This window comes from Zootoca vivipara, chromosome 10 (genome assembly GCF_963506605.1).
Source record: "Zootoca vivipara chromosome 10, rZooViv1.1, whole genome shotgun sequence".
Classification (NCBI taxonomy): Eukaryota; Metazoa; Chordata; class Lepidosauria; order Squamata; family Lacertidae; genus Zootoca; species Zootoca vivipara.
In genome coordinates, this window is record NC_083285.1 from 31099699 (window position 1) to 31123438 (window position 23740).

The window sequence follows — 23740 nt, forward strand, 5'->3', positions numbered from 1 at the left end:
TCAAATATAAGTGCTACCCTAATTTTCCCCTTCAGTGAGGGCTTCTCTCAGAGCTTTGTGCATTGAATTTAAAAAATTGAGAGAAGCTTCTGTGTGTGTTTGATGGAAGATGCTTAGAAGCCTCCACACAACTGAAAATCCTGATGAGGCATGAATGTTTCACCACATTTGTGGTGCTGGGGAATTGAGGATGGAGTTTCCTCGAATGCACACTCCTGCCCCTCTATGTAAGTCTAATATTTTGAAGACTGAACTGGGAGTCCTGGTAGGTTCTTGGTGAAGCTAATCACTGATTCACTAAGCTATATACAAATATGATTTAATGTGCAAAAGCAGAATGTTGTATAATCTCTGCTTTCAGGACATAAAAATCCTGCTACAATTTATTTTCAAACTATTATTCTCAGATTATTTTGTTGGGTCCTCAGGCTTGCTTTTCCATTTGTGTAACGGGCTCCAAATAGAAACCATTAACTACATATACAGAAAGAGTATTTCCTTTGACATATTGTGGAACTAAATAGCACAAATCCATGCTTTAAATCCATTTTAGCTAACTGGAAAAGTGATCTAAATAATTAAATTATGTACAGTGGTTGGGCAAACATAACTGGTGGTTTTCTATAGAGTAATCACTATTTCACATTTCCTTTTCCCAAATCTTTGCTTTGTTTTCCAAATTAGCTTGGTTTATTCAAAACCAAATTACGTTCACATAGGAAACAATAAATGTCTAGTTTTGCCTTTTGTACTTATTCCCCCCCCCCTACTTTAAATAACAGCAATGGGTGTGTGTGATCAAGATCAGGGCTATGATGAGCGGGGTAGGTTTTTTAACTCCTTGCACACTCCTCACCCAAAGGTTTTGTTTGCACTGGGAGAGATGCTGCCACAGGTACCAGTGCAGATGGACTTTGGCTTTCCTCTCAATGCAAAAAGCAGCTGTTCTGCAGGATTTTTCTATGAGGGTTAGAAACATTGATGTGGATGCTACTTTCAGTACGTCAGCCTTCATGTTTACCATAATGTATAGTTTGGTCTTCAGTCAAGGCCAGCGGCCTGTCAAGGCCAGGTTTGTCTATTCTTAAATAATAGGGGCCTCGGGCAGGAGTCTTTCCTAATTTTGGTACCAGAGATGCTGGGGAAGGACCTTAGGCTTTGCATCCAGAAGGCTCTATGTTCTATCATTTGAATCTAAATCAGTTATCCTAAACATTGTCACTGGTGTGTTCCTTTGCAGTGCTCTTTTGTAACATTTTGATGGCTATGTCACAAAACTGGGTGGGGTGGGGTGGGAGACGGGACCGAAAACACACACACACACACACACGTCCAGATACAGATCAGAGAACTTTCTTTATTAAGACCACACATGTGAGATTACAGCCAAAGTTCAGTGGTGCCTCGATTCTGAAGGCACCTTCGTAGGTCGAAAAAATTGTAAGTCGAAAAGCGCCATTGGAAACGCGATTTCCCATAGGAATGCATTGGAAACGGAAAAATGCGTAAGTCGAAGCAACCCCATCTAAAAATTCATAAGTCGAAAAAACCCTATCTAAAACCACCATGGTTTCCGTTCGGATGTCGAGAAATTCGTAAGCGTGTGGCCATTTGCCCCATTCGTAAGTAAAAAAATTCGGTTGTTGAGTCGTTCGTAAGTCAAGGTACCACTGTACTCCAAAGCTTTAGATTGCTCAGATACTACCACTGTCCTTGGCTTTATGGGGCAGCCTTCCTAATTATTTAAAACATACTAAAGTGAATGGGAAGCATGGATTGTATCCAGTGGTGTCGCTCAGTTGACTGTGAGGCTTCCATCTGCAGAATCGGGAGCAAAGCAATTTTTCACTTTCCCCTGCATTTACCTCTGCATCTTCTCTGCAGGGTCTCCCAACCCCCTGGACCAGGTTATGGGGAGTCATCAGAGTTGTGAAAAGGAGGGGGGAATCATAAAAAAAAAAATACTTCCCTCCCTGTTCTGCTGACAGGAGTGTTACTGCCATCTTAGGAACACCATTGAATCTACCCCTATGTTTTCCTGTATGTAGGACTGTTTTGTGTTCACTAACGTCTTCTTTGCACCATTTCTACATGGATCTGATAACGCTTTAAAATAATCTGCGCAAAAATCTGAATTTTAAATTTGTATTTACACACAAACTTATAACACGTATATCATGACCAAATACATAGATAAATGCATACTGTATCTCAGTGTCTGGAATTCTAAACATATTTTATTTTGAAGTATGCATGGTCAAATGCATGTTGGCACAGTTTTTGAGCAGAGAGCAACATTCAAAGGCTACTTACATTCCAATCTACGCATCAGTCCACATGGTGGAGATCAGGTCATGTCACATACTGAATTCACTGTACTGTATTGTTAAGCACTTCAGTCTTGGAGCTTTTCAGCGTGATCAGTATTAGAAAGAAACATGGGAGTTAAATTATCTCAGTCCTTTTCAAGCTTGAGGCCTGTGGAAATTTCAATCTTGTTGTGATTCAATTCAGTTGTTCCCTTTATTTAATTTATAGTGATACCATTTGCTCAGGTTACTTCGAGCCCTGTCCTTTTTAATGACTGAGATTCAATTCCACCAATATATTTGTTGGGTAAATGACTGAAAACAGCAACAAGACCCTTGTATGAATGGTGCCATCGCTGCTATTCCTTTACTTCCATACTGTGCTTGGTTCTATCAACTCAGCTTCATTTATTCCCCTTATCCTCTGTCTTACAAATATTTCTGGTGTAGCTCCTTTTGCATACAAAATCCTACACCTGACCTTTCTGATATTTCCTCCATGTTGCCCATGGGAGCCCTTATGTCTTTAGTAGTCATGTCATAGAGCTAAAGCCCCGAGATAAAATGCACCTGCTGAATGCCATACCTCCATGCTGCTGTTAAGGTCACAGGGGTGAATTTTTTATACCAGGTATTGGTAACCTTAATCTAACCAGGCCAGAGAGCATTCAGTGTCAGCCTTCATTTACCCCCGATTTGATGGATGTGACTGTGCAGGTGGAAATGGCTGGTGCCGACATAGCTAGAGGGATCCTACGTGAGGTAAATGGGGCAGAGCTATCATACTGTGCTGTCTGTCACTTTCAATCCCATTGAATCAGATACCTAGGTTTGTGCAGACCTTGGTGACTCTACTATAGTGGCCAAAAGGGCCTCTAGCATGTCACAATAAGAGTATTATTTCAGATCTTGCTTCATTCCTCCTGTTATCCTTCTCACTGTTATCACCCTAGGTTTCTGTTCCAGGACAGTATTCTGAATCTGTTTGCAGCATGGAATTATACACTTTCTCACTAGCACAGTGGCTTCTACGTAGGACAGGGCTGTTAGTTTCATCCATTATTATATTTTAAGGAAATAATTAAAGATTCATGTTCCTCTTCCCTTTACCCACCAGCCCAGTGCCATATCCTTTTGTAATCTGGAGGTCCTGTTAATACGTGGGCGGCTGAAGCTTGCTCCCATCCAAAACGCTTTTTGCTGAGCATAAAACAGCAATTATAATGCATGATTTGTGAGGAAAATAATTTAAGCAATCAAAAGGTATTTCTGTACTTAAGTTTCTGACAAGTTTAGAGAAACGATAAGAGGGTAGGCTTGCATATTTAAACTAGGGCAATGGGAACATATTTCAGAAGGCTCAGTTCCCATGATGCTTTCAGTTGTGCAACTAATTGAAAATTTATTGGATTGTTTTTGTTTTTATTATGTATTGTGTGTTTTTATATTGTGGTTTTACGTTAGAACTGCCCTGAAACCTGTGGGTATAGGGCAGTATACAAGTTTAAATCATCATCATTTGGAATGCATAATTTGGGAAGCTCTGCAACTTTAATGCCCTTGTGTTTTTCTCTTTCAAAACCAGAATCACCCAAAGGTCCTCATCCATCTGCAGGCATGAATGGAAATGTACAGCATCCCACCAGCACTGGGCAGCAGCTGGTCTCTGCCATCCCCTCTCCAAGTGCCAGCAAGCCTTGGCGCAGCAAATCCATGAATGTCAAACACAGTGCCACCTCTACCATGCTGTCTGTCAAACAGCCCAGTCCCGCAACCTCTCCTACGCCACCTTCAGATAGGCTTAAGCCACCCCTTTCTGAAGGGCCCAAAACTCCTTCATCTGGGCAGAAATCCATGTTAGAGAAATTCAAGTTGGTTAATGCTAGGACTGTCTTGCGGCCTCCCTTGTCATCCAGTTCAGGTCCCAGCGACAGCGGGAGAGACGAAGAAGGCTTTTTAGACTGTGGCGAAATGGATGGCTTCAGTGGTGGCCTCAACAGTGGTGGCTCCACCAGCAGCAACAGCCCTAAAATATCACCTAAACTAACCCCTCCAAAAGCTGGAAGCAAAAATCTCAGCAATAAAAAGTCTTTGCTACAGCCAAAGGACAAAGAGGAAAAGAGCAGGGACAAAAACAAAGTTTGCACTGAGAAGGCGGTGAAGGAAGAGAAGGACCAGGCCACGGAGACACCTGCAAAAAAGACCTCAAAAATTGCAAGCCTGATCCCCAAGGGGAACAAGGCTGTGTCAGCCAAGAAGGAAAGTCTAATACCTTCATCTAGTGGTATACCAAAACCTGGATCAAAAGTACCGACATCAAAGCAAAGTACTTCATCTGCATGTTCAGGAAGTAAAGAGGCGGAAAAATTGAGGAGTGCAAAGGGTAACCAACCCCAGTCAACATCAAAATTGCAAGGTAATGAGAAAGCATACAGTCCTTCTGGTCTTCCCTCTTCTGAAGGAAAGGAATTGAGTACGGCTCTTACCCCTAGTTCATCTGCTGCTCTTTCCATTGCTGCAACTAGTGGCCAAGCACCAGGAAGCAGCATTGTGCAACTTCCTCAGCAACAGCAATACAGCCACCCAAATACAGCCACAGTAGCACCATTTATTTATAGGTAAGATGAGTTTCTACTTTTTCTGTAACTGTGGCAAGCTAATTTTTCCCCAAAGAAGTGGTTTTATTTGAATATATTTCACCATATATTTAATTATTTTAGAAAATGCATTTGCTTAAAACAATGGCAAAAAACCCTGATCGCACAGCAATACCATCTTAAGAAAAGTTAATCATGGGAGATTCTCCCCTGGTCTATTCCATTCAGAACTATCTTTAGCAAGATTTTTAATAGACCAATCTTTTGGTAACAGTTACCAAAAGATTGGTCTATTAAAAATCTTGCTAAAGATAGTTTTCTATTTAAGTTACATTATAGTCCAAAGGCTATGAATCAGGAAATAAGGATTTGTTTTAAGTTTTTCATGTGTGCTAAAACTCAATCTAATTGTTTAACCACATCAGTTAACAAACATGGATACATATAATGCTATAATGTTATTGTTTTAGTTAAATAAATTGTTTAAATTGTTACTAAGGAAATGTACTTCCAATAAAGTACAGCAGAAAAGTTGTCCAAATATAAACAGTTAACTTATTAAACCTCACAATAATTTCACAATTATCAGTTTATGTATTTCTAATAGTATAACCGATTCAGTAATTTTTTATAGGACTGTAAAAGCTACTCTGAAAATTTATTATTCCGAAAATGAAACCTTCATCTGGTTGCAACTACTAAGATTATACCAGCAAGAATTAGTCTTTCTCTAAAAGATTTAAATCAAGTCTTACTTAAATGAAATCAATTCCACCCTGACTAGAAGCCGTGCTGTTTTGTTCTTAAATTAAAAACATTGAAAGTTTGGGATCTCAGATCAGGGAAGGATAGATATGCTGTTGCAGTACCTCAGCAACAGATACGGAGGCAGATTTAAAAACAACATGATTTTTGGATTGGATAGTTCTTTCTATCTATCATGCAATGAGCAGCACAGAAACAAGTGGGCCCATGTGGCTTCCAGTGTTACATGTGAGGTTATCCTTTCTTGGTGCTGCATTTAGAAGTAAAACTCACAGGCCTGTGAGCACCTTCCTGCCTCATGTACCAGTACCTTTTTCAGTCCACAGTTTTCCACAAACAGAAGTTGTAGCTAAGGATTTTAAAGTTAGATCTTCCGTGAAATGGAAACTCGCAAGGATGAAGTTCTGTTTCAAGCTTTTTAAAGAAGCCAACACACAGTTTTCATGGGAAATATTTAAGTTGAATAACTGTTTTCGTCAGCAAAAGATTAACTTGTAGATTCTGTATGCTGATATGTATGGGAGTCTTTGATGGGTTACAGGTTTTGAAATAGTTAGCATAAAAGGGTATGAAAATAATAGTGGTGACTATATTAATAGTAATAAATAACTATTATTATGACAACCAAGTGGGGCACCTTAGAAAATAAAAAAGATAGGTGATTACATTCTGCTGTTATGTATTACCCTCCCTTTCCTCTAAGAAGCTCATGGCTTATATCAGTTTATCTTTCATCTTATCCTTGCAAATTTTATCCTGCTTTACAGTTTGCCTATGGCTACCCCGTGGGCTATCCTCATGCTGACCACCGATTTGCACCTGAGATTTTCCACACACTGGCTTTATGTCTAAGGTCTCCCTACTATACCTGTTTACTACTAAACTTGCATTTGGCTGCACTGAAAAAGTAAAGCCTGATTTCTGCAGGCCGGTGCATATTCTTCTTTCTCTCATTCTCTAAGGCTGCAGTCCTTACCAGCAGTGGAGCAAGCCGATCAGGTGCCTGGGGTGGCGCATGTGCCCTGCGCTCGGGGGTGGGGCCAGTTGGGGTAGGACACTCCGCCGGGCCTCCGAGGAGTCTGCCTGCCTCCTCCTACTCAGCCACCCTACAGCTGAGAGGGGAGTCGGTGGGTGGACTGTTTGGGGCAGAGTGGAGCGTGTGGGCACCCAATCCACCACATCACTCCCAGGAGAGACACGTGGCTCGGGCGCGCTGCAGGCCCTACAGTGAGTGCCGGCTGGCATTTTGTCACCCCCTCAGTTGTGACACCCGGGGTGATTCATCCCCACCGCACCCCCCTTCCTCTGCCCCTGGTCCTTACCCTCCACCCCACACTGGATCAGCCTCAATGCCATCAACCAAACTTCTCCGCAACCCTTCCCCTCTGCAGGGAGGTGGGACCGATTCGGATGGTCCGCCCCCGCTACTTAATGGATCCAATTGGCTTCCAAAGAGTGGTAGGGGATGTTTTATCCCATGTCGATGGCCTTTCAGCTGATTCCCTGGTGGCCCGCTGGAATGCGGAGTTAACCAGCGCTATTGACTGTCTGGCTCCGAAGCGCCCTCTCAGATTGCATGGAGCCCGGACAGCCCCGTGGTTTTCCCCGGCGCTGAGGGCAATGAAACAGTCGTTGAGACGGCTAGAGCGCCGGTGGCGGAAAACTCATTTTGAATCAGACCGGACACGGGCTAGAGCTCAACTTCGAGCCTACCAAGTGGCAATGGCGACGGCGAAGAGGACCTTCTTCACCGTCTCCATCGCATCTGCAGAAAACAGCAGCAGGAGACTCTTCCAGGTGGTTCGCAATTTAGCGGAACCACCTGCTCCATCCGGGCCCAGTACGGGCCACATGATCTCCTGATCATGATTTTGCAAAGTTTTTTGCAGATAAAGTCGCTCAGATTCAGGAAGAGGTAGACTCCACCGTGGGAGCAGGGCCGGGGCGGGGGAGTGCTAGAGTCCTGTCTAGTCAAGTTTTGTGGGATCAATTTCAATCTGTTACCTCCGAGGATGTGGACAGGCTGCTTAGACGAATGAAACCAACCACCTGTCTCCTTGATCCTTGCCCATCCTGGCTTATAAAAGCTAGCCAGGAAGGGCTGGGCGATGGGCTTCGCGGGTTGGTAAATGCTTCTCTCCATGAGGGAGCCTTCCCAGACCCGCTGAAAGAGGCGGTTATTAAACCGCTTCTTAAAAAACCATCTTTAGATCCGGCCAATATGGCCAACTATCGCCCAGTCTCAAATCTTCCATTCTTGGGTAAGGTGATTGAGCGAGTGGTTGCGGAACAACTCCAGGCACGCCTGGAAGAAGCGGACCATTTGGATCCCTTCCAGTCAGGATTCAGGCCTCATCATGGGACTGAAACTGCCTTGGTCGCACTGGTCGATGATCTCCGGCGGGCTAGGGACAAAGGTAAGAGCTGTTTCCTTGTTCTGCTGGATCTCTCAGCGGCTTTTGACACCATCGACCATAACATCCTTCTGGACCGTCTAGAGGGCTTGGGAGCTGGGGGCACTGTCATGCAGTGGTTCCGCTCCTTCCTCCTGGGCCGTGTTCAGAAAGTGGTGGTGGGGGATGAGTGTTCAGACCCCTGGGCTCTCACCTGGGTGCCTCAGGGTTCTGTCCTCTCCCCCATGCTTTTTAATATCTATATGCAGCCGCTGGGAGAGATCATCAGGGGGTTTGGGCTGGGTGTCCATCAGTATGCTGATGATACCCAGCTCTACCTCTCTTTTAAATCAGAACCAGTGAAGGTCCTGTGTGAGTGCTTGGAGGCGGTTGGAGGATGGATGGCGGCTAACAGATTGAGATTGAATCCTGACAAGACAGAAGTACTGTTTGTGGGGGACAGGAGGCGGGCAGGTGTGGAGGACTCTCTGGTCCTGAATGGGGTAACTGTGCCCCTGAAAGACCAGGTGCGCAGCCTGGGAGTCATTTTAGACTCACAGCTGTCCATGGAGGCACAGGTCAACTCCGTGTCCAGGGCAGCTGTTTATCAGCTCCATCTGGTACGCAGGCTGAGTCCCTACCTGCCCACTGACTGTCTCTCCAGAGTGGTGCATGCTCTGGTTATCTCTCGCTTGGACTACTGCAATGCGCTCTACGTGGGGCTACCTTTGAAGGTGACACGGAAACTACAACTAATCCAGAATGCGGCAGCTAGACTGGTGACTGGGAGCGGCCGCCGAGATCACATAACACCGCCGAGATCACATAACACCGGTCCTAAAAGACCTACATTGGCTCCCAGTACGTTTCCGAGCACAATTCAAAGTGTTGGTGTTGACCTTTAAAGCCCTAAATGGCCTCGGTCCGGTATACCTGAAGGAGCGTCTCCACCCCCATCGTTCTGCCCGGACACTTAGGTCCAGCTCCGAGGGCCTTCTGGCGGTTCCCTCATTACGAGAAGCCAAGTTACAGGGAACCAGGCAGAGGGCCTTCTCGGTAGTGGCACCCACCCTGTGGAATGCCCTCCCACTAGAGGTCAAAGAGAACAATTACCAGACCTTTAGAAGGCATCTCAAGGCAGCCCTGTTTAGGGATTTCTGTATTTTAGAATTTCTGTTTTTTTGGAAGCCGCCCAGAGTGGCTGGGGGAACCCGGCCAGATGGGCGGGGTATAAATAATAAATTATTATTATATTATTATTATTTTGGATTCCGTGGATCCCAGTTCCATTCAGCCCCGCCCTTGGAGCTCGCCATGGGCCTACCACCTACATGTTTAGCAAGTAGAACGGGGAGCTCAACCCTAATGGAATGATGCTTGTGTCATCTGGTGACATCAGCTGGCTTGGCCAGTAGAGCTGAATGGAATGACATCTCCACTCACTTGAAAAACACATAATCTGGTGTAAGAGGCCAGGGGTGGAGAGGTTGGGTGACTCTGGTCACCTAGATCCTTGTGACCAGTATCTTCAATTTTCCCAGGATAAAAATCAGCAGAATTTGTATACGTTTTTAGTTCAAAGCATTTAATATAAGAGAGTAGGCTGTTGGAGATATTCTGGGTACTAATACAGTGGTACCTCTACTTACGAATAACTCTACTTACGAATGTTTCTACTTACGAACGGAGCTCCGTCCGCCATCTTGGATGCGGTTTAGATAGGATTTTTTCTACTTACGAATTTTTAGATAGGGTTGCTTAGACTTACGAATTTTTTCTCCCAATGCATTTCTGTGGGATTCGACTTACAATTTTTTTCAACTTACGAATGTGCGTTCGGAACGCATTAAATTTGTAAGTAGAGGTTACCACTGTATTTCATTCCCTGGTCCCAGCAAACCGTTCAAAACTCTCTGTGAGGCTGAACATCAGCACGAGCCTCTCTTATGCTGTTTATCTGAAAATCTGAAGTTGCTAATGCAGAAGAGATGCATTTGTAATTCAAATGAGCATACTGATATAAATTTCATATTTGCATTTCAAATTTATTTAAGCAAAAACTGCTTTAATACTCATATATACGGAAACATCCTTAGTTCATGCTTGTAAACCACTATTTTGCTAGTAGCCTATGGCAAGTAAAATATGTCTTCTAGATGACAAGGCAGGGAACCTCTTATAAACAGCAAAAGAGTTGTCATTCCTTTCCCCCCCAGCCCTCTTTACATCCCACACATGACTTTGGTATGCATGGACACATCTTAGTGGATTTGTAATGACTATACTGCCCTAGTCCAAGGCTGCCTTAATTTTTGGTACAATTTAAAAAAAAAATTCCTTCCAGTAGCACCTTAGAGACCAACTAAGTTTTTCATAGGTATGAGCTTTCGTGTGCATGCACACTTTTTGTGTATTTAATGCACTCTAAATCTACTTTAAAAAAAATACATCTTACATGAATGGGGCTTTAAAATAACTTTAGGATCTTGCCATGACATTTTGCCCATTTTTTGAACTGAGAATTAGGTCAAAAAAATTGGAGAAGTGCAAGATTTAAAGAAGCTTGAGAGGTGTGAATTAAGTTAGTTCACCTTAAAATGTTGACCAAACTATAGACTCATCCATCACTTGCATCTCCCCTTATTGATGTATTCTTCAGGCAACCGGTTTTCGATTAGACTGATGCAATGAATCACACTAAAGGAAACAAATATTCTGTTTTGAGAGGGAAGTTCTGGAGAGAGGAGTGTATTATTTTATAGTGCATATCGCTTTAGTGATAAGTGGGCTAAGTGAGTGCAGTGCAGATGCTAGGTGCCAGTTTGAACCTTTTCTCCTTGAAAGCAGCTTCTCTTTTGTCTAAAGTATTTGAATACCATTTTCAGTCGAGACCTGCTTCTTAGCAGCACTTCTGGTATGCCTGTGAACATAGGAATTATAATGCTAAGCTTATTACAAGCTGCTCTGTCCTTAAGATGGCAAATCACAGGCACGAGCACAAGAGCGAATTAGCAGTTTATGTCATTTACATTCATTGTTGCGAAATTGAAGTGGCAGGAGGCCAAACTCTGCCAGTCAAAGCTAGCACTAAGATTTCCAGCAACAAACAGTCCAAAGTATTTAACCCAGATATTTTCATGGTTGTATCTTTGGCTCAAGCAGAATTGCTGAAGTGGTACATTTAATAATGGCCTGCCAAGTTTGAGCTAAAGTAGGTGGTAAAAATTAAAAAAGATTATTTTCCCATTTTAGCTTTTGTACATTTCTCAATTCATTGTACAAAAGTGTGATCTGGATTTTGTTTACCCTAATATTTAACACTGTGATATATTGATATTATGCCCTAGTCTTAACATAAAATAATCATTGGAATTCATTCAGGGCAACTGAAGCAGTGAAACCTGTCAAACCCTATATAAGGCATATTAATAGTATGGCTTTTGGAATGTCAGAGAATAGCTAAGGAAATCTTTGATATCTGTGGGAAAGCTTGTTCAGACATAGAATAATGGCTTTTAACGATAGACATCCAATGACTTGGTTTCTGTGCTCAGCTAAGTGCAGCCTCATTTAGCAAGAACAATCATTAAGTTAGAGGGGTTAATTGAGGGCAGAATGCAGTACACAGACCAGAAAGATAACATAGCCGAAGGTAGTCTATTTTCTTATATAACTTAGCCGGTCAATTGGATAAATGGGCATTTTGAGTTTGGTGGGTCAACTGGATTAAAAATGAAATATGTTAGAAAAACATGGAGACTTTTCCAACGTGATCAGAGTGAACATATTTCATAAGAAGCCACTGTAGTCTTCCCAACCCAGCAGGCTATCTCTGTACTCAGTATGCCGCTGTTAGGTTGAGCGCACTGCATCTCAGAAAGTTTATGCCCTCTAACAGCTAAAATAGACATCATGCAGAAGATGGTGATTAAGATCTATTGTGTTTGTATAAATTAATAACAGCCAGGGAGGAGGTGAATCTGGTTGGGACTGCTGTGCCTTGGAAACATTTCCCCCATGAAAATTAACCTTTTAGAGCTTTTCATGAGTTCCATTGGGAAAGCTTAAGGTACCATATAGTTATCCATACACTTTCCGCTGTGGAACAAAGAGAATCATCAGGAGGAGGTTGAGATTTTAATTGAGAGAAAATAGCATGGAAATAGTTCACCTCCTCACATAATGTCACATTTCTGCAGCTGTTTTTTTTCTTTTTTCTAATAGAAGATCATAATCATGGATTGCTTGCATCATGTCTAGTTTTCCTTAAGCTGAGCCTTTCTCGGCTTAGAACATCTAACCCAGGCACCCCCAAACTTTGGCCCTCCAAATGTTTTGGACTACAATTCCCATCTTCCCTGACCACTGGTCCTGTTAGCTAGGGATCATGGGAGTTGTAGGCCAAAACATCTGGAGGGCCGCAGTTTGGGGATGCCTGATCTAACAGCACACAGCTCACTAGCACAAGGTTGGATGTTGCTGGACTCTTTCTTCCATCATCTCTGACCATTGGCAATGCTGGCTCAAGCTGATGGGGATTGTTGACCAGCAACATTTGGAGGGCCACAGATATGTCACCCCATTCTAATCTATGAAACTCAATACTTTGAGTCTATGTTAACAAGAACTCGCAAGCTAAGAACTTTGAAACATAGAGGGCCAGTACAGACGCAAAAGACATGGTTTGGTTTCCCAAAGTTGTTCTGCAGTGAGCCTCAGGCTTGCTATCTCTCTCTCCATCCCTCCTGCTTATATGAGGGAAGAAGAATGCTTCCCCTTTCAGCTTTGAATAAAACACAGTTTCCTGTTACATTCAAACTCAGGAAAATGTAGTTTATTCTGATTTTGGTTAGTTAATAAACTAGACTCTGAAGCCACAGTTCGATTTTGGTTTGTTAAACTAGCCACAATTTCCTGAATTCTTAGTTAATGAGATATTGTGATTTATTCAAAACTGAAGGTGGGCTCTTTCAATCTCCTTACCAATGGGTTTGGAGAATAAGAAGTAGTAAAGCAGAGGCACAGAAATTTGAGTTTCTCCTTGGCTCATTCTCACAACACTAAGTCGTTGTTTAGTATTAGAACTGCACTAGGCCATTTGCCTCAGGTCATGGCTGCCAAACCTTTGTTTAATGTAAATTAATAATTGCATTGGCCAAAGCCAAACATGAAAAAAGTACTTATCTGCCTTCACTATTTCTCAGAAAATTGAAAAAATAAATTCAGAAGGCAAGCGCAGTATATTTTATCAGATGTCATTTTCTGTTTATGATGCTCTTTTAAACATTTTAAAAATATTATCAGGATCATGCATTCTACTCTGCGGTGTCCTTCCTCATCCATTTCAGCATGCTTTTGAATAAACCCATTAGATAAGCAACTTGGAAGTAGTAAACATAGCAAAAGAGCTGACAGGTTGTTATTTTCTAAAAGACATGCTTTTAGAAATGCATTCCAAGGGGTGCTCTGTTTTTATCAGGCACTAAAAAAGTGCCAGATACTCACAAAACAAGCTAGTTCTCTGAATCAGACTAAATGTAATCCTTGGGTTTTCAGAAGAAGCAAATACCAATGCCTTTCGATTGTCCGAGGTGTGAATTTATCATTTATTATTACACGCAACTTGCAGGGGACATTGAAAACAGTTTTGCTTTGCTTTTCTTTGTCTCTCATGAAGCTCACATTTCTTATTATTTTGCCTTTAAATACCTATATGAGGATTGAGACATCAGTTGGAAAAAAATCCGTGTATTAACATCAGCAGTAGTTTTTGATGATATGTAATTTTAAAAATTACATAATTGTATGGTGGTTGTGAAACTCAAGAAATGAAAGCATTTCTAGCTACCTGGAGTGAGTCTGGCTTGGTGTGTATATTATGATGAGGCTGCGGCAGCTGTAGTTTACCAGGACTGTGGAATTGTGCTGGCATCTGGAGAGGAGATCGCAGTTGCTTTTCTCCTTTCCATGTCCCTTGGGTTCAGTTCAGTGTAATACATCAGCTAAACCATGGTTTGACTAACCCTAACCCTAACCTGGACTCATGATTAAGCTCTCCCCACCTTAACCAGGAGCCATAGCCAAGGTTTGTTTATTTTCAATGCTGGCCTTTGGCAGCAATGTTTTGCTTCTTTCCTTTATAATTCTATAGCGGAGACACAAAAGCAGCAGAACATTTAGAAACTTGCCATTCCCAGCATGTGGCTGGTTAACTAAGCACGTCCTAACCAGTAAATTAATGTACCCATTCACTTCCTACTAATCTTTCATCTTATAGGAGAAATTTGATAGAGACATTTAGTCCTTGACACCTTGTCTGGTTATACTGTATATGATATAAAAAGATGTAAACTTTCCTCCCTTGCAACATATGGATGTAATCTTATCTGTCCTGATGAAGAGTTTAGCACTAGGTAGTTATGCAAAAAGAAAAAGGAAAAAGAGAGGTGCTAATGACATTTCCAGAATCTGGCTCTTGAGTATGCCACTCTGCCATTCATGGACTTGGCAGTTAATGCTATGATTATTATAGGTGTTACAGTGAAACTCTTTGATTAATTTCAGAACTCATTCAGAAAATGACAGTACCTCTCTCCCACCTGCTGACTTCTGCATCAGTCCTACAAAAATGGATTTGGCATATAGTAAAACTGCAAAACAATGCCTAGAGGAAATATCTGGTGAGTAATGTCTACAGTATTTTATTTTTTGCTGCTTTATTTTGAAGTTTGGATGAACCAATTTGGACATGCTTTGCAGAAAATACTGTATACAAATATTCTAAAGAATGTTTTAAAAACTACAAATTGTGTATATATATCTACATGGGTACCCGGATCAGTCTAGGCCAGGCTTCCTCAAACTTGGCCCTCCAGATGTTTTTGGCCTACAACTCTCATGATCCCTAGTTAGCAGGACCAGTGGACAGAGATGATGGGAATTGTAGTCCCAAAACATCTGGAGGGCTGAGTCTGAGGAAGCCTGGTCTAGGCCCTAACCTTGAACTCTTGGATTATCATAGGTAGATTGATTTACATCATTAATTCAGTAAAATAAAATAATTTTAAATCATGGTTTTTAGGTTTCTGCCACATCAGATCTGTTTAGCATTGTGTTCCCTTGGTTAAGCGGAAGTAGAATTAAATTGCAGGTTCTGTAATCATCGAGAGCTGAATTGTGATTCCCCTGTGACTCGCATACTTCTATAAAGTTTACTCAGATGTAAATCTTACTTAGCAAAGAGACATTCTAAAGTTAATTAGAAGTATCTTAACCGACATTTCTGGCTATTTTATTGCCTCCACTGTATGTGGCTAGAGTAGAAGGTCCCTGATGGACTTCCTTTGAACAGTCTTTGCCCAATGCTAGCTTTTGGTTCAGGAGGAGCTTTAATTTGTACACCAGGGATGGGGAATACTCGGCCCAAGCGTCAGATAACAGCCAGATTGCATTCAGTCCCCTTCCCCCCCCTTCTACCTACCAACTGTTCATCAGACAGCTGGTGAAGAGTGGGGCAAAGTGATGATGTTGTACAACATGTGCAATTGTACCCCTTCCTCACAAAGATCTGTTGCGGAAATCAAAACAGAAGGGGAAATGTCTCAGCAAAGTGCCAGGCTTGTGTTCCTTGCAAATATGTAATAAGTATCCATTATTCTGCAATTGCATGTATGCGGTTTTTGAGGTGCAGTTGCCTTTCTCTCCCCCCCCCCTTTTTTGAGGTTTTGAATAGCAGAAAGGTAGGGCTTGCAGTCAGCAATGATATTCGTAATTTTCTGGAACTACTGGGGTCTTTTTGCCTTTTGCACATTCAGGACAGATAGTCTGTGGAGAAAATGTAAGGTGAAACTTAATTGGACTTACTAAGAATTTAATATATGCCTCCCCTGAGTAATAGTTGTCTGTCTGTGTCTATATAAGGTTTTTGTGTGTGTGTGTGTGTGTGTGTGTGTGTGTGTGTGTGTGTGTGTCCGCCTGTGTCCGTGCCCCTTCCCACTGCTGAATGTGGTCTCCAACAGCCTTGCCACCTTCAGATTGAAAAAGGTTCTTCATCCTTGCTGTACTCTTCTGAGTATACAGTTGTAGCCCTACTATAGCAGAAACACATAAATCCGTAATGTCCCCAAAATATCGTGAATTATCTGAGTACCTTCCATCTGAAGAAAGGCTAAAGCATTTTGTTCCCTTATCTTAGAAAAGAAAGGACTGAGATGGGCCATAATAGATGTGGAAAAGGTGGGTAGAAATGTTTTCCCCACTTTTGCTTAACATTAGTTTTTGAAGCAGTTTAAAGGCCATAGATTCAGGAGAAAGAGGAAAATAAGTTCTTGATTACCTAATGGAATTTGCTGACATGAGAAATGATGGTGACCACTGACTTACAATTGCTTCAAATGGTGATTAGACAAATGCATGGTCCATCAAAGGCATGATAACTAAATCAGATCTCCAGATCCAGAGGGAATATGAAAGGGATGGAGAACCAGTGGCTCTTCAGATGTTGTTGGACTACACCCTCCATCATTCCTAATCATTGACTTTGCTGGCTGAGGCTGAGTAGGAATGTAAAGGCAGCAGGTTCCCCTTCCTTGTAGTTTACTTTCAAATGTCATTTCCAGCTATTATCTTCAATTTGTTTTTGTGGTTTCCTAGGCCATTGTCCTAATAAAAGAAACCAGTTGCTGGCTTCTTCTTATATTTGACTTTTATTTTAATACAAACATTGAATGATAATAATTTGCTCTGCTGGCACAGTAGGACTTATACTCCTGAGTAAATATGAAGAGAATTGCCCTGTGTACTACGATTGATCCACAGAGCCAGTTCCTCTCCCCTAGTCGAACATTTTCCCATTTCCCCCTGTGATCCATGGATATGGTTGTCTTTTGAATAACACATGCAACACATGTTGAGGATGCCTTCCAAAATCTAGTGTTTACTGGATGCCTAGTGGCTATAGCACAACACCAGTTAGATTTATCTGCAAAGACTGTCATTTCAATATTCTCAGTAAAGACAAGACTATGATTCTGTGGCTTAGAGCAGTGCTCCCCAACCTTTTTATCACCGCGGACCTGTCAACGTTTGATAATTTTACTGTGGCCCGCTGAGGGGGGGGCGTTTATTGTTTATATTTTATTTAGATTGTTTTGATTTAATAATTTTAATTTAATTGTATTTAATGATCCTTAGGCGGCCCGGTACCAATTGATCCACGGACCGCTACTGGTCCGTGGACCGGGGGTTGAAGACCACTGGCTTAGAGGAATCACACGAACTCACATGAGCCCCAGTAAAGCCCACATAGTGGCCTATCTGGAACTGATGTGTGCAATCATGTAATCACAACTTAAACATCATAGGAACATAGGAAGTTGCCTTATGGCTGGCAGCATCTCTCTAGGGTTTCAGGCAAGGTCTCTCCCATCCTTACCTGGAGATGCTGGGGATTGAACCTGGGACTTGTGCATGCAAAGCAGGTGCTGTAAAGTTTATGGTAGATTGCAGGTGACTTCCTTAAAATTCCTTAGAATTTTAGAGAAGCAAACTCCCCTTCCTTAGCATCTATATAGTTACCATGTTAGGGACATTTGGTGTGTGTGGCTATGAGTTTTAGCTTTAAAGAACTGGTGCTCAGGATTTCAATAATGCTATGCACCTACTTAAATGCTTTAATCTGTGAACCTTTTACTTTTAGATGCCTGCTAGAACCATTTTTATTTTAGCATCCATCTGGGCCACACTTTGATCTGGCTCAAGGTGACTCAGCCTTAAGGGAATGGTGCCTATCATAGGCAGCCATAAAGGGAGTCCAAGGACCTCATGCTTGCTCCCTCTGTTGTTGCTGGTCATTGTTCAACAAGAAAATAACTCCACGGGCCAATATCTGAATGCTCTTAAGCTGGCCAGCAGATTGGAGAGTTAGCAACCCTTCACACTACCGGCGCCTCAAGGAGCTCACCAAATATTAAGCATTTGCCTATCTGGTGTCTCACTATCCACTATGAAAGCGATCAAAGCCAATCGGCCAAAACAGCATCACCTACTTAGCACAGCAGTGATGAGTGTGGGGCGAACACTTAATTTAGGACTCATCAGCCCTCATTATGAGAAACTAGCTGTAACTAGACAAGCGATGGGTGGAAAGGCATGCCGCAAGGAAAGAGGACAGGATTATTGGACAGGACTAGTTTATAAGGCAGACAGCCACACTCCCGTCAGCTCTGCATGCTGTCCGCCCTGCGTACATCATTCCTTCCCGAAGGGGAGGTAGGGAGCAAATTCAACCCCCCCCCCAGTAAAATCTTGATGAATAGCATTCTTTGAAAGCAGACATAATTTCAGGTAATTTTCTTCTGCGGGAAAAACATTTGATTGCACTAGTAGAAATGCTGCTTTGTGCACGGTGATTTAGTATTCTCAGAATATGAGTTAAACATTTGGCTTGTTTAAAGCAGGTGAAATATTTGCTGTTTAGGCCATTGGTGAGCTTTGTCTAAATGTCCAGAATTCAAATACTATTGTGTGCCCCCCACCCTGCTCTGTGTCATTTTAATCCTAAACAGGTAGCCCTCCCCTTTCTCCCATTGTCTGATCCTCTGAATATGGTGCATGTTCATGTCAATTTCTCATGTCAATTTGCATACGCAAGCTCAAAATACCCAGGTAAAAATAAAGGTAAAGGGACCCCTGACCATTAGGTCAAGTCGTGACCGACTCTGGGGTTGCGCGCTCATCTCGCATTATTGGCCGAGAGAGCCGGCGTATAGCTTCCAGGTCATGTGGCCAGCATGACAAAGCCGCTTCTGGCAAACCAGAGCAGCACATGGAAACGCCGTTTACCTTCCCGCTGTAGCGGTTCCTATTTATCTACTTGCATGTTGATGTGCTTTCGAACTGCTAGGTTGGCAGGAGCTGGGACCAAGCAACGGGAGCTCACCCCGTCACAGGGATTCGAACCGCCGACCTTCTGATCAGCAAGCCCTAGGCTCAGTGGTTTAACCACAGTGCCACCTGGGTCCCCAGGTAAAAATAAATGCGTACAAAACTGCTTCAGTAGGGCTGCTACAGATGGTATATGCTCCACATTGGAGTTAGCAGAAATAACCAGGCAGATGGACACATAGGTAAGCAAATAGCTAGGCTTTTTACCATAATGGGTTTTACATTTCTGCTCCAAAATGACACAGAAGGGTGAAATGGGCACAGGAGTGTGATCAGAGAAGTTCCTGGCTCATTTTTCAGAATGTCACTGGTACTCGATTGAGGAGCTTATGGTGACAGTTTAGTTATCCTCTCATGGTATATTGGAAATACTAAAAAAGAAAAGAAAAGCAGGTGTGTGTCACTCATAATTGCCTTACAGCAATGTGAGCAAGAAAAAAAGGATAAAATGTTGCATGCATTTGTTGAACAGGATGATTATTGGCTATAACAGCAGACTGAAAATGTCCACATGCTAGACCTGCAGTCCATTGTTTCAGGATGGTTCAATTGTGGGGCAGGTGTTTTCATATATCAATAACATTTCATCAGCCTAGAAATATTGTCCATCAAGTGATACCTGTTGATACTTGTTGTTTTTTGTCTATTATGCTGCCATCCTTTGGCGCCTGCAGTTTCTTTGCTGCTTTGATGATCTGATGTGCAAGGACAGCAGCTAGCAAATTGTTAGCCATTTGACATCTTATCATACACAGTACTGGAAGTGTCTCAGGAGACGTCATTGCTTGTGGGGGTCACTCATAGTGGGTTTGATAGCTCTCTCCTTGAGTGGTTGCCAAAAAGCACTGTCCTGTGACAGTTCTCCATGTGGTGGGTGTAACATTTGAAAGGCTCTCACCCCATGCGCTTGATGCACTCTAGAGTTGTGTAGCCCTGGAAGTGGTTGCACTGTCATATAGATGGTGCCTTTGTGTAGACCAGCAGACTAAAAGCCTTTTAAACCTTGTTCTTGCCAGGTGTAAGGTTGGCACTGTGCTGTAAGTGCTAATCAGTAGCCTCTGTGTGGGGGCAATCATGCTTAAATTGCCCCTCAGTGGTTTTCAAAATTGAAATGATACCGTGCTCCACATTTCTGGTTTTTTTGTTTTGTTTTTTGTTTGCCTCCTTCTGCTTCAGTGCTACTGTGCTAATCCAAAACAAGCATTAGACCCACTAAAATGCAAAAAAAAAAAAAACACACACACAAAGAAAATTATCTGTTCTTTATAGGATTGGCTTTGAACATGGGCAAAATTGCACTGATTCACCAGTCAGTATCTGACAATCAGCTTTTTCTCAGTAGAATGAGATTTACAGAATAATTTAGTAATCGTAGAACATCATTATCCTTAGCCTAGTATTTTTTATTTTATTTTAGCACATATGTACCACTGCCATCAGCAGTGCTAACATCATGCTGATGGTGGCATACTGTTTATATCGCTATGTTTTCCTTCAGGCACTTGGAAGACAGTGGACGTTTGTGGCTCCAGGGTTGATACTGTTTTCTGAAGCTGCAATGTAACGTTTAGTATTTCGATCATTGTGTCGGTTTTTTAAGAGGTTGCATAATTGTTTTTTTTAGGTATATTGGATGTTATTTGACTTTGTTTTTTAAAAAACTCCTCTGAAGCTTAAGGATGGTGAAGATAGGTTTTGGTAAAGGATCTAGTTAGCATTCCCTTGCTGCTAAGTCAGAGAAGGTAATTGATCTGGGAACACCTAAGAAACTGCTACGCTAAGGATCATCATCTTTGTCATTTATTTTGAAGATGTTGCTTTTGTCTCCTGTGGGGGAAAATCCATCTCCTGTTTGTCTGCATTTATCCCTTCAGTGATAGGTCTGCCTGTACCTCAAGCCCTATTTTTGACGTTTGCAGATGAAAGCATATTTAGACATAGCAGAAACAGAAGGCCTTGGTTGGGAAAAGCACACTCTGAGTGTTACATACATCTAAGCAGTTTCGTTAGGCTGAGGGTCGCGTAACTCTGAAACATTATGAATTATTGTCGCAAAATAATGTTGTAGTTATTTAATTGTGTTGATTATTTTAATCTAAGCATTCTATGGTAAAACTAAAAACATTCTTTAGCGCTGAATGTTGGCACAATGTGTTGCAACAGAAGGTGTGTTTATATACTCTTACACTTCTCTGCAAATGAGAGTGGATAACGTAGGTGGTCCTTGTAATCTGTTTGCATGTCTTGTCATGTCTTATGTGACAGAACATTCAAGTAAATAATCAATATCCTTTTTTATATATATATATGGCCTTTGCTCCATTACCTACATGAAGAACTTTCACTGTTTTACACAAACTTGTGACTTTTAGACCAAAATGTTTAACACTAAGAAAATCTCAGTAACCACAACACTCTTTCAAATATCCTCATGATCTATCCACCTGATGTAGAGGAAAGGTGGATATGAACCTGGAATTCTTCCATGTAAAATTTGTTTTTAAGAAACAGCTTTACAAAACATTGATCATTCTGTGGAAGTAGCTTTTGTTTTAGAAGGTCATTTTTTCTACTGAAATTGCATTGTAAACATTGTACTTGGAACATGCTCACATAACATCTTTTTGATACAGATTTATGTTGGTCTAGGAGACTATTGCAGTGTATGGCCTAGTTCAGATTCTAAAATTATCTGCTTGGAGTGGTCCAAATGCAACTGCCATGCGGAAAAGGAAAAGTATTCTGTAATGTGTACGTATGAATATATAGGCTATATTCAATGCAATGTCTAAAAATAAATTAATAGAAAACAGCTGTGTAACATGTTGTGTTAACATGTTGTGTTAACATGTTGTGTTGGCTCTTTTCCTGAGTTAAAATATGTTTGTATGGCTGGTGTATATGTATTGGTCATGGCTGAATTACCTGAACTGAATAATTATAGAAAGGACCTGAACATAATGTGCATTGCAAGAAGCATGCACACATTCCTAAAATGTAAGAACAATTACATTTGGGTGTGGAATCTTTGAATCCCAACTATTATTTATTCATTTATATCCTACCTTTCCTGCAAGGAGATCAATGTGACTTACATGGTCCTCCTCCTTATTGGTATCCTCATGGCAGCCCTGTGATGTAGGTTAGGCTGAGAGGCAGTGACTGGCCCAATGTTGCCTTTTGAGCTTCATGACTGAGTGGGGATTTCAACCTTGGTCTCCCAGGTCTCCTAATCCAGCACTCTAACCACTACACCAAACTAGCTTGGGTGTCTTCCTTCCCCCACCGCCTTTAACTGTACCAGTTTCCCGCTTCTCAGATATGGAACAGCTATTCATTGACAGGTCTGCTACCTTCATTGAGCAGTTGTACCTGGAGTAGTGTTTAAGCTTTCATTCTACTAGCAGGAAGGCCATATTTTGCAGTACTCCCATGTAAAGAAGGCAGCTCAAGTTTCTCTAGTCATAGACTCTAGTGTGTTGTAGGAGTTTGGCCTAGGGTTTGGTTGTGTTAATCATTTGATGATACTTAATGGTGGGCCAGGTGTATATTTTTGGTTTGTTAAATGAAGATGGTGTGTGCATGTTCTTCTTTGCATTGTCATTTCCCTCCTTCCTTTTCATTGTGTCATGATAGAAAATTTCCTCGACTAGCTAAGCGTAGTTTTACCATTTCACTCTGAAATAGGAGACTGTGGTTACTGGGAGCAGAACCAACTAGGTCCTTAAACCAATTTCTAACCATGGGCTAAACTCATCATTTTTTTTAACACTGGTAAGAGCAAACAGAGCACTTGGGCATATCTAAGTTTAACTTGCCAAAATGCATAAATAACTGGGCAAATTTTCCTGGTGAAAATGCATCACTAGAGCTATTTCCATCTATCAAAGTGTTAATAAAAGTGCACATAATCTGCCCAATTTCCTTCTTTGTATGCAGGAAGAAGTTTAAGATTCATTCTGTAGGTTTATTCTGTAGGTGTGGCTGAATGCTGACAAATGACATTATGGTCTTTAGATACCTCTATTTGTGAGCTGGATGAAATTTTTAGTGCTATAATGTTTGCAAATGCAATTCCTTTTGTATAATACTTAAGTACAAGATTTCATTTATGCGATAAAACTATCTTATAGCTATTGATTATACATTCTCATTGCATTTTTAATGCTACTGTGTATAAAATAATGTTTAGAGCTTGTGTACTTTGCTTCATACCTTGACTGAGATTTCATATTTGGTGATCTACTCAATTTAATAGTTTCCCCCAGAAGATTGGAAAAAATAATTTTTCTTTGAAGATTTAGAATCACTTAGAATCCAAAGCATTTTTTTTTGAAGGTGGAAATGAAATGCTTCACATAAATAGAGGTATCTAAAGACCATAATGTCATTTGTCAGCATTCAGCCGCACTAAAAATTTCATCCAGCTCACAATAAGTAACTGATCTATCAAGTAAACAAAACAAAAAAAGACTCTTCTCCCAGAAATTCTTTATTATGCTATGGGAAGAGGTGTATTCACCATGCACTGCAAGAATCAAATACCATTTGAAAATCTCCTTCTAATTGCCTGCATAATGCATAGCAGTGACAAGACAGAAATCGTTTTCTAAATCTTACCGTACATTTCAAGGTGTGCTGCAGCTAAAGCTGGGACCTCCCATTTGGCTTAAGCTGTGCCTCGAAACCCCTGGCATTACAAAATTGGGCAGAGGCTTGGGTCTTTCCGGTT

At 41.6% G+C, this 23740-nt stretch overlaps 1 protein-coding gene across 8 annotated transcripts in view; it reads left to right on the top strand.

Annotated features, from left to right (window-relative positions):
* The window catches only part of NAV3 (neuron navigator 3), a 463204-nt gene that overhangs the window by 322235 nt on the left and 117229 nt on the right, over positions 1 to 23740 (top strand). For all 8 annotated transcript variants that reach the window (XM_035127692.2, XM_035127685.2, XM_035127687.2 and 5 more), the window contains 2 exons: positions 3895 to 4927; positions 14629 to 14744. In XM_035127692.2, coding sequence (XP_034983583.2) covers positions 3895 to 4927; positions 14629 to 14744 — 1149 coding nt within the window. The remainder of the gene's footprint in view (positions 1 to 3894; positions 4928 to 14628; positions 14745 to 23740) is intronic.